The 12,100-nt window shown below is 45.6% G+C and overlaps 2 protein-coding genes across 2 annotated transcripts in view; one reads left to right on the top strand and one right to left on the bottom strand.

Moving 5' to 3' along the window:
• Positions 1–3,782, top strand: part of T265_00640 (hypothetical protein) — a gene marked incomplete at both ends in the record, with an annotated part of 7,774 nt that extends 3,992 nt beyond the window's left edge. Inside the window, one exon of the mRNA XM_009164468.1 lies at positions 3,555–3,782. Within this exon, the coding sequence (XP_009162732.1) occupies positions 3,555–3,782 (228 nt within the window). The remainder of the gene's footprint in view (positions 1–3,554) is intronic.
• Positions 1–11,752, bottom strand: part of T265_00639 (hypothetical protein) — a gene marked incomplete at both ends in the record, with an annotated part of 17,035 nt that extends 5,283 nt beyond the window's left edge. Inside the window, 4 exons of the mRNA XM_009164467.1 lie at positions 5,400–6,981; positions 9,607–9,801; positions 11,380–11,583; positions 11,626–11,752. Of these exons, the coding sequence (XP_009162731.1) occupies positions 5,400–6,981; positions 9,607–9,801; positions 11,380–11,583; positions 11,626–11,679 (2,035 nt within the window). The remainder of the gene's footprint in view (positions 1–5,399; positions 6,982–9,606; positions 9,802–11,379; positions 11,584–11,625) is intronic.
• Between the last annotated feature and the right edge of the window lie 348 nt (positions 11,753–12,100).

Raw genomic sequence — 12,100 nt, 5'->3', positions numbered from 1 at the left:
CCCCCCCCCCACCGTTAGAAGCACAACCGTGAGGGGATTTTATTCACAGTGGGTGCCGACAAACGCCCCATCGTTATTGTCGGACCACAGAGGAAGGGTGGAACCAAGATGCTGAATGATTTGGGTGCTTTGACATCCCCAGAACTAAGACACTGAAAAACTTATTCACTGGATGGTAAACAGAGCCTTTTGACACAGAAGCATAGTATAAGAGTATGTTCAGGTTCGTCTCTGAGAATTTACAGTTTCACCGGATATCGACCATCCACCATGAAATGACACTAGTGCATCAGCTCAATTGCCGGCCAGATACTTTGCAACCCACCAAAGGTAAACCAAATTTATTTAGAGCCAAAGCAAGTCCAGAGCTGTCTGCAAGCTTATCATACGTAAAGCGTACGCAGCGGTAACAAGCTAGGAATTCAGAAGCCTGAAAACGTCATCCGCAACTGATGCGCAACGAACATTAAAACATCACTAGGCCTTGGATACAAACAAAAGCCGTCTTGATGCCTGACCGACTGTCAAGTCCTTTATTGGATCTATTACGGGCTAGTTAAGTTTGCTGGCTGTAGCAGCACCCAACTGTGTGCGGTAAGACAGTTTGGGTGTAGAATTCCACCTGACGACCTCCTGAAATTCACTGACGCAGATCCGAAGTCAGGCTTTGGCTGTGATAGTTTGCCTGTCAAGGGTAGAGTATACACAGTGCTATCCATACTGCCATATACATTGGAAAAATAGTCCCCAAGGCACCGGTGATGTCCGAAAACCTCCGTTTTTTAGACGTTGACCGGATTCAGTGGGAACAACGGATTGGCAAAGCTGAATTAAGCTATATGGCCTTAGAAAGAAAGCAATCTCCTGGGATGGACGAGCTAGATTAGGACATGCACTTCGCAAATCCTGTCGTATTCCTGTATAGGGGCCCAGGACACGAATCACTAATGACGCTGAAAGATATGACCCAATCGTACAGGTAGTGAGAATGCCGTGCCAGAGCATTCGTCTCAAATGCGTGGAGGCTCATTTGTCGCTCCAACAGACAGCTAGAATCAAGCAACCTCAACTAAGTGGATACATCATCGCCTCTCATTATTGCCTATGTCTCTCCAGGCTTACCTCTTCTAGTGACCAAAAATGTAGCAGCTGCAACCAACGCACTCTCGGTCTATAGCTGATAAACTGAATTGGATGGCTACTTGCTATATGATAACTATAAAATATTCACCTAGAATCTAACTCAACAAATCGAAGTTATCATGCTGAAGATCAACCCGACAAGCAGTTACGGAAAGTTGTAATCCAACGGGCTCATCATATCAACTCTAAACACAATCCTCGCATGACTGTTAGCTAGCCAATGAAGGCGCGTCAATAGTAGTGCCAATTACCCAAAGAATCGAGTTCCTACACTATACGAGATAATCCAGTTGTTTAGCTTAAAGTCAGGATAAACACCGTCAACTCAACGTAATGCGAGCAAGTTGTGGTGGGCTTGCTCTGCCTCCGACTGAACCTTCTCCCGGGATTTTTCGGAAAGGTCCAATTGACTGCGTATACAGCCCTACTGCAACTGACCGAAGGCAGGTGACTGAGCATGGCACGAATGCAAGATAACGTGATGTAGCGACCAGGAGGGGACTCGCTTGCTAGGATAAAGGCGGCATCGAACAAGCAACAGGTTTAAAACAGGTGAACAGGTGACACATCGTCCAATGCGTCAAAGTTGAGAGCGCAACTCCCCGTACCCATAAGGTACCAAAGAGAAGTCCATACAGATACGCTACATGCAAGCATGTGACTGACTAGCCCTTGTCTAATACGCAGCAACGACACGTTGATATTCAGTGGTGAAAATCTGCGTCCTGCCTGATTCTGTTGGACAGCCGGGTTCTGATATTTGTACCGGAAACAAAAAGCCGGTAGTTGAACTAAAACCCGACCATTGAGCCAAGCCTGACAATGTCGCATACGCGATAACATTGTCATCGTCTCTATTGATCAACTCGAAACAGACGTTGGAGAGCAACGTTGGTCAAAATTTAAGTCAACCAAGCACAGTCTTGTCTGAAATGCACTGCTGGTCATCGAGTTGTTTCGCGCATACGATGCATACTGTATCAACATCATTTAGTGAAAGAACAACTCCTCAGCTGAGACATTTTCAGCTCGGTCCCGCGAAAACCGGCATGAAATCGACAATTTTTGGGGGACCACTCCCGAAAATACTACCCTCAATGCCCCTGTGACGCGAAATTTCTTCCCAAAAAAGACCATATTGAGAACCTTAAGCGCTGGACTTTCAACTGAGCGTCTGACCAACGGCATTGAGACGAAAGTGCTGCCCCAAGTGGACACGGTTCTACGACATTAATTTTACCTATGTGGTATATGTCAAAATGTCTCACGACGTAGAGACCACTCGTTGTTGGTTATTTGTAGTCCTTCCTCAAGGTAACACCCTTCCCAGGAGAAACATGTATCGAGAGAGAGAGAGCACAACCACACTACACCTTGTGCTGGAGAGATCACTTGAAAGGATATGTTTGCTCTGTTTAAGAGGCAATCGCAGATTTGGTCTATCCTCAAAGAGCGCTTCAAAGGGCCGACCAAAAGTGGCTTCTTATGTGAGTTGGACTCTTGTCGGAGAAAAAGTTCAAGTGCCAAATAAAGGTTATGTATCTCGGAAGCCGGCCTTTCCAGAGTTTGGTCCCTAAACCATAGTTCCAAAATCTGTGGAATAACATAGAACCCCAGAACTAGAACATCACTTTTTATAAAAAAACTACCCGAAATGTCGCTGAAAACTTCTCAACCTTATGAGTGGTATTTCTTCAAGAAAATATACTGCGAAAATCGTACCAACCAAAATATGAGGAAGCCTTTGTTCATGGCATTCAGCTGAAGAATATCGCAAACGAGAAAAAACCGTCCAGCTGCAGCACCCTTTGGACGATACAGCTTGATTCAACTGAGTCTCGTAAACACCAAATTGGCCTGCAAATGAGTGTGTTTCGCGTAAAACACCACTCGAGGAAGCGACACACAACATTGTCATCACCTGTCAAACATCTAGTGTAAATGTGCAGGACTAACTTTAGACAGCCTCGATTCCAGGAGTGTAACTCTGTGGACCGAGTGCTATTAGGAGAGAGCAGCTCGCAGCCCTCGGTGGAGGCCAGCTATGCTTGGATTCCTGAAACTTCTTCCATCGGTTACGAAGCTGACCGAAGAGGCCAGTTTGTATCAAAGCCTTTAGGTAGTTTTGCCAGAGCGAGATAAAATAAAAAGACGTCAGTTGGCACACGACCAGTACTGTCCCGTCCAACCCCGAAGTGAAAAGTTACACCTATCCCCGAAGGAGACACTTGGTAAACACAAAATGTGGCATTTCGAACTTTATTTTCACGGATGACGATTACGGAGACACGAGTGGGCATGCAGCTCTCATGTTCTGCGGACTTATGATTAGGCATGAAACGTTATGTGAACGTACGTAACCGGACGGACGGCTTAGTGATGCTGAGTTCGAGGCCTTTTATCCTTAATAGGGGTCGTTCGGCTGTAACACCCTTTCGGTGCCTAACTGCCATGCCATCAGAAGAAAGCACGAAAGCTGGGATACTGCCATGCTACTTAGACAGAAGTCGAGAGGTAGAGGTCAGGTTCGAACCACGGACCACCTGGTCAGTGACGTCGTGCTCCAACCAATGAGCCATCACGCCCTCCTTAATAGAGGTAGATTCGAGCTGCTGACCTCCGAGTCATGCGCCCGCTAACCACCAGATGCTTTGAATAGACCAACAGATGCCTGATAAATACCATCATGCCGATGGCTCCTATTAGCCCACGCCGTATGTGTATGCAGGTGGAAGTGGCTTTACGGGAGTTTTGTGTACCATCGCCATCTGACTCAAATCTGCCTGCCAAGGTCACATGCCAGGGTGCCACAGCTGTCCATGCAAATGAATATCTGTAGAGACATGTGGACACCACAGTTTGAAAGGATATACTAACCATTTTGGGGTGATACCTATGTGACACTCCATTGATCCCAGTATATTTTCTTCCCGAATTGTGTGATTGACGGGCAGTGCCTTCTCTATGAAACGACCCTGTTGTTCGAATGCACGCGGGGTCGTACACTCTCTCCGACGGACGCACTATGTGATTGGCGACTCGAACACCTCTTCTTCACCAACATCGTAACCAAATGATTGCTGCCTTGTCCCTCCTTCTAGTGTAGACAATTCTTCGGTGAACGAACCCTATCTCTCTTCGCGTCACTGATCGCTGTTTGTTACCAGATTTTGTATGATCAGTTAGTCACACAAGCGGCATTGTGCAAAACGTGCTAACAAACTCAGCAACATTTTATAATGCTGAGTTCCCAGAAACTTACTCAGACAGTTAGGGCGTTCACAAATGTCAAGACAGACCAGCTGTCACAATTCAGGCAGTTCCATATCAAAGCTAGGTGAAAAACAAATATTCACCTCACTCCCAACTGTCATAGCTAGGATCGATGGTGATACCTTAAAGGATAGGCTGACAACATTGCTTGATAGAAATCACCATCACAGACAGTACTGTCAGTGTTAGAGCAATAGGGCTTGAGTGCTATATGAGCATACTAACTATTTGAATAAAGTCGTATAATGAGAGAAGACAATGGGCTTACTGTTGACCTACCACAGACAATAGACGAACCTAGAACTCCGAACACTCGAGAAATCTGGGTAAAATCCAGAAGTGAGAACACCACAGTCATAATATCACGTAGCTTCAGCCAGGAGAAGAGAGTTTCACATGGACCCTATTTTGAACCGCACCCAAAGTACGGAGACTCCTCGTAACCCCTTCTGTCAACTCACACTATGCCTAGTCCTTGGTAAAAATACAAAGAATAAGCGCGAAGAATTCCACAGAGAGGTGAGGACAAAGATCAAAAAACTGAATTCGGGACGCTGAGTTCCTTATTCTGTAGACGATTACAAAACAAAACAGAAAAACACTATTACACGCTAAATCGCTCGGCATCCACTTCGGTACGCAGATGCACAGATACCTTAGGACCGAAGTACTGTCAATTCGCTCAATCCTAGACGGGAATTAGGAAGAGAAAACATCTTGTCAGTGGGTCTCACTATAATCTCAGAGCTATTTCGGGTTCATCGGCAGCGAATCGAACCCACTAAACTCCCCACATCACACTTGCACCAGAGACGTATCGGAAGCTGTATGGCCCCACAGTCGAATGCACTAGAGCCTAAATGGGGAAACATCTGTCAAACCTTAAAAAGTTTCTTAATGGCTTATGGTCAGCCGTAGCTGCAATCATAAAAGAACCAAAAGCCAGCCGAACGGTAAGCCCACACTGGTACAAAACGGCCTACCTTGAAACGGCAATTTCGAACACATGACCCGTGAGTTCGTCCCGTCGTACGGTTGCTGGTCGCACAAAGAAATAGGATGGTTGTGTTGTAACTGCGGGGAAATGCGAAAATCGGGACCGGAAGAGGGGCGAACATTCAAATGCGTGGAAACAGGAACGTTTTCGCTCGCAACAACCTTGGCAAAAGTTTGATAGCCCACGCAGGTGGACGGAACGTTTTGTTGGGTAACGTTCATGGGAAGGTTGAGAAACGTTGTAGAGGATGACGTTTCTACCGTACGGTTGGAGGACGATGCGATACCCGTTCTCATGTGAACACTTGCGTTCCCGTTGTTCCCATCATTCAATGACATCGGAATTGAGTTCATGTCACTACTGAGAGGCATTGGAGAGTTTCTCTTTGGTAAGTTAACGGCATTGTGCAAATTAAAGGGAAAGACTTGAGGATCGTTGGACAAGGAGAGAAAATCACCGAGGCGTTTCTTGTCTGCCGTGTAAGAAGGTATGTCTTGATTCGAAAGAGTACGTCGTCCAGCTTGCAATGTCATGTTGGTGGAAAGGTTCAGCTCTTGTGTTTGTATATCACTCTGTGTCGCCGATAACGGCGGACTATTGTTCCAGTTGGAAATGGAAAGAAATTTAGGGTCTAGTTGTTGAGAATAGAGGAACTGTGGTAGATGCTGTTGTTGCATAAGCTGACCTTTACCAATCACGGCATTCGAGTGAAGATCTGTTTTGGAAAACGACGCGTTATTCGCAAAGACGTCAAAATTCAAACTGCTATCACTTCCGGCCAACGGAAATTTCCTGTCCAACTTGTTCCTGGTCTCGGTGGTTGCTGGACCCGAGCGTAGGAGAGGAGAACCACGTTCACTTGTGTATCGTGAAGCCGGTTCGGAATAGGATCCTGGACTGTGCTTTTCTGGCCGCATTACCAACAACGTGTCGGATCGTGAATCATTGACTGAGGGTGGCGGTTGTAGGTACACTTTTTTATCGCACATTTCATCATTACTAAATTGTATTGTTGGCAAAGCGGAATGGTTCCCATCGGTCAGGAAATCGTTGGCACTGTCTAGCAGATTACCGCTTGATCTATTGTCGCATGGTAAAAGAAAGTTGGAGGGGTTCGAAGCTACGGAGAAGTCCGACAGTCGAGCTGCCTGCTGCGGTACAGGTCCGGTTTCGTTTCCGTTTGTCCGATTATTCTTTTCACTAGTGAAGGTCCGATTCCCCTCACCGGGAAGCAGCGCAGTCTGATGAAAATGCTGGGGACCATTATCACACATCATACTAAGATCCGGGGAACAATAGGCCATGGATCGGCTACCAGGAGAGTCACCAGAAAGATTTGCCGTCCGGCACCTTAGCTCATTGCCTTGAGTTGCTGTCACGTTTGATGGTGAGGCAGTGGATGATGGTATCATGTTGAGGTGCTTTGGCGTCAGGAAAAGAGAGGGTGAGTGGCGGTCTAACGTACTCAGAGGGGACGCATCACTGGAGTTGCGATCCGGACCATGTAGTTTGAGTTCTTTGAATTGATCATGCCCACAGCGACTGATCACAGGATTGGACGAGGTGCACTGTAGCCGGTTGGGTTAAAAGAAAAAACGCGTCAAATACGCGCATACACATGTGGGAAACGTTGAATTTAGGAATGCTATTTAGAGAAAAGTGAACTTCAGAGGTGAAGCCGGACAAGAAGTGAGACCTGAAGAGTCAATAAAACAATAACCTTATGTAAGGAAAATGGTACGAAGTTCACGTCAACATCAAACCTATGGACCCTGATTAGGCCACACCGATAAGTCAATACTTTGGAAGAATAGCCGATAGGCCATACGCGATGAGGCACACACACACCAGTTTGAGAACCGAAGGCCATCGGCACCAAGTCCAACAACCATGTGAGTGTAGTACGATTTCAGCGCAAACGCATTCTGAGTAACCATTTCTCAATTTCGGAAATGAATGACAATCGCCAGCGCGCAGTGCAGCGCTGAGTGGGTGCCCATAGTCTGTGATACTTGGCAGGCGGCTCTTGGTGTTTTTCAGATTCTCAGTTATATTGCAATCAGTACACTTGTGAGTAACTTGTCTGAGCATCCACACACACACACACACACACACACACAGAGTCGAACGATCTAACCTTAAGGGGCAGGTCCAGTTTTATATTGCGGGGTGAAGCGATTAACGTTATGGGAAGAACCAACTGGCCTAACACTGCTTTGAGCCCTCAAGTCAATGATCGACAGTGATCTCCGAACCCAAGGATAAAACAGGGCATCCTGAGTCTGCAATTTTGAGAACAAGTCTTCCTCGGAAACAGAAACCGGGAAGTGACGAATTCACTCATTACCTGATAAGCAATGACGAAGTATCTCAGTTGACCAAACCTGAGCACACAGCAATGTAGGCGAAGGTATTAGCTGCAAAGAATGATGAGCCTGTCGAGATGAAATCGATGGGACGCGATTATGCGCAGCACGTAGCTGATCGATGAACATTGCTCAATTGTAACACGAGATTCCTGGGAATTGTCCAAATATGCTTATCGCATTTAGCCAGGGTGTGGTCAGATGAACCAGTGGATGAGGAAGGTCGGAGGTAAAACTGGTAGAAATGTCAACCAAGTAAACTCGGTCAGGTGTGTTGCGCACTCTTCACAATAACGGCTTGTAAATTGTTGAGAGGAATAGTGCTTAACGTGGCAATAAGCGTATCCAATTCGCTGATGTGCTGCTGACACCCCGACATGAATAGGGGGGGGGGGAGAATAAACACCAATCTGGATGACAGCCGCCCACATGAACAACTGACGGAACTTGACACAACCGTAAAAACCAAAGAGCCGGAAAGCGAATAGTGCAACCAGTTACGCAACTGGTGCAGGCCGGTCGACAAGCGCAGCTGGTGTACACGCGAGTGTTTTTTTTTCAAAAAAAAAGGAGGAAATACGCTTCGCCACCCACTATATCTCCAACAGTTCAAATGTGAAACGTGCATCTGCTTAGAAGCAACCATTGGCTAACACCTGAGTTTGAAGGTATTTGTCAGCTACAAAGATAAAAAACAACAAGTGTTTAAATAGCGTGTCTTGATGTTCCCTCCATCCACAGGCCGCCTAACCTCACTATGTGGATGTGTATACGAACATGCAACTATTCAGTATCACTACAACGAATATTGTGGCAGATGAAAACAGTTGGTATTGTGGCGGTACTATCGCAAGAATAAACCTCAGAAGGCCACTGGTTGCCAGACAACTGCCTCAAAGTTTACGACAAGCAGTTCAAGGGCACCAGTTGCTCAAGACGCAAAAGGAAAACTATCTCCGACACACAGGAAAATAGCACAAGACCGAGCAGTTCAGTCACCTAAGGATAAGTGGGTGGAGCAAAACGTTTTCGATTAACATAAGAAGGGCTGGTCTTCAAAAGTTGGGTTTACACGGGAAAACATCCGCACATCTTCTCAGCTCAGGACATTGATCAATACAGGCGTAACGGTAGATACTACTGATAAGGCATGCAAGCAGTGTTTTCTCGTAAATTCACTTCGCGTCTCCTGAAAAGTGGGATCTTTTACGGAATTTTTGGAGTCGCTTTGTAGCATTTGCTTGCATGTGAGTAACAGTCAATGAATATCTAGGAAAGTTCAGAAAGATGCGTCCAAGGAGAAGATGGATATTCAGTTTTGTAAACAAGATGCATATGAGAGTTTTGCTCCCCCATCCAACACTCTGTAACTGTTCAGTTGGTGTTTCTCTAATAAACAACTCCGCAGCGAGGGCCTTCTCCCTTTCACAGGTATGTGTAGCGCACACGTGATCGTACACTGCGTCGCAGCTGCAGCTATGTCCATATGCAAAACCTAATGCATGTAAAGACGGATTCAGTGTCAGTAATTCTGTCCAAATGAATGATTTCCTGCCATATAGTGATGACGATAGCTCCAAAATACCATTGTGGAACTCAATCAAATGAAAACAACTTCATTAGACTGGAATATGATCTGAAGAGATGAGGAAACCACATAGATTGCAGTTTAATCTGATGTACTCGTAATGTGAACTCCTATTAAGCACAATCCTGTAACGATTGTTAGCTGGTCACCGTGCATTGGAAATACAGGATAGATCGAGCTCAAACATTACACGAATCGAAACCAGGTCAGGATATGTTCAAAACGGTATGCGGACTAACCGGAAGTTCTAGGTCAACTCCGTGAAAATCGGTGCTGTTACATTGCAGCAGCGGTTGACTCCTTGTATCGTTCAACACAGACGTTGCCAAGCCGGATAGCTGATCCACTGCACACGGGAACATTCGATCGCTGCTATCGCTGGTGGCACCCGCATCCGACAGGGAAGAAAGTTTGTTCTCTTTACGGTTCAGTAACTGCGGAGAGGAGACACACAAGGGAAGAGGAGGGTGAAGAGGAATGATCAATAATAATTTCTAATAACATCCTAGCCACAGCCGTTCTCCCAAGAGAAGCCGCTCCAAAAAAAAACAGCCATGCAGTGAAAAAGAGACCAAATATTCTGTTCACCGATGGAATGGACTTACACCACAAAAATTCAGCGAGCTAGATAAGTTACCGATGAGAGAAAAAAATCAAAGGTCAGGACGAGCAGTAAGCCTCTTAAACTAAGCTAAGGATAAATTTTAAAAAATGCAGTGAGCGAGGAAGCTATGAGACAACTACTAGTTCTCCCTACAGAAGAAAGAAAACCATAAAACAGCGGTTTTGTCTTCTCTCTGTGTAACGGGGTTGCTGAAAAAGCGTGTCTGTCGAAAAACCAGCGCCCGCCTAACAGTGATCAAAATAAGAAACGCCCATAATAAGATTGGAAAAAGTCGTTCAGCTGTAACACCCGGTGCCTATCTACCATGCCACCCGAAGGTAGCACGAGGGATGGGATATTGCCGGGTTGCCCTACCCTAGACAGGGAAAGTCGAGAGGCAGAGGTCGGGTTCGAACCACCCATAATAAGATAGTTCACGCCTTTTCCAAGCAATCAGTGAATAAAGCTTCCCCCGTAAATGCTTTTTCGACTGGACTGCAATGGTCTTGACTGATAATTTAGCGTTGCATATTCAGTGGACAATCCATTGGAAAACAGTACAGCCACAGTACGAATCTAAAGTACGGAAACTGGGATATGGGGTGATGCGACGCATGAAAACTCGAAATCAATCGACTTTCCACTGATTTTGTTTTCACTGTAATGATATTCGTATATATGGGATCAGATGGAAGGCACAAGGATGATACGTTTACAACGACAAAGATGACCAAAGCTGGTGATATCTAAGCAGGTTAACCACGAACATGCAAAGTGTGGCGGCCGCTCCAAATGAACCACAGTATTCCGTCGCACAAGTAACATCTACGACCATATTTCGAGTACGTGAACGTAGAAAGCAAGCGACACGCTTGGAATTATTCGTTCCTTTTGATGAGGATACATTTCCATTGAAGGGATATGTTCATATTCCCCAAAGCTGTTTCTTCCACGGTATTTAGATAACAATTATGACTAACTTGTGTGGTAACTTTGATAGAGGATTATGCGGTGGAACACCTCTGGCCAATCAATAGCTCGGCTTGACATTCTCGGCTCATGAACATTTGGCTGACTTGTGTACGTGCATCGCATAGTCTATGATGTTAAAAGTAAAACATTTCCAAAGGACGGTCATCGTAATCAGTTCCAGTAACAGACTAGTAAGTACTGGCGTTTAATCATCAGACAACCACAATGGTAAAGAGTAGAAAGAAGAGTCTTTCTTGAGGAAGGATATCAAAAATGGTGCATAAAATGCATACAGTAATGAGATAAATACGCATGAGTATCATGTCGGATTAAGACACCGTTAGTAGGACTGAATCACCGTCCCTTATGAACCCCACTCGACATAAAGAACAGTGCAAAACAGAAAAACCAAACAGCGTACCCGCAGAAAACTTACTTCAACAATATCACGATTCGTTTTGGATTCGTGTGGCTCGTTGAATTCCGTGTAGCGAAGCAGGATCTTATCCATGTCAGAGCTTGCATACTGAAAGAGCTTTTGCGAACTCGTGAACACAATCAGAGCGATCTCGCAGTCACACAGTATACTAAGCTCATATGCTTTTTTCATCAAACCCAATTTCCGCTTGGTGAATGTGACCTGGAAAAAAGATAATCAGGGGTCGGTGGATTTTTGCGTTACCTGACGGTTTCTTTCATCATCAATCCGCTTGATGAGGATCTTTTTTCTTCCCATCGTTAGCAAGGAACTAGGATGATCACGCGCACAATCTGCTTGCGAGTGGGCGGCGTCAAAGTTGCTATGGCTCCTGAGATAGCATGCAGAAAGAGACGGATAATCAGCAAATCTGACGAAGGTTCAGCAGTCGTTTGAGGACCTGAAGGAGAATCAACAGTGAATTAGTGTCAGAAGCCTACAATATAGGCATTAAAGGCTCTGAATGTACGGTATCCTTGGTAGCTTTCATGGCCCAAAGGTCGTGATCGCACTCGTAGCCCGCGGGAGGATTTCCCGGTTATTATTCTCTAGAGGGTAGTTTTACGGCACCACGAATTTCACATGACTTAACTATTTTGGGGATCAAGGGTGGTTAAGTAATGGGGTGGTTCATATTTGAAAGAGCAGGATCACCAATTTGATAACGGTTACTGGCCAC

The sequence above is a fragment of the Opisthorchis viverrini genome, assembly GCF_000715545.1.
Source record: "Opisthorchis viverrini unplaced genomic scaffold opera_v5_6, whole genome shotgun sequence".
Taxonomy (NCBI): domain Eukaryota; kingdom Metazoa; phylum Platyhelminthes; class Trematoda; order Opisthorchiida; family Opisthorchiidae; genus Opisthorchis; species Opisthorchis viverrini.
The sequence above is the reverse complement of the archived record's forward strand: the minus strand, read 5'-3'. Positions and strand labels throughout refer to the sequence as shown.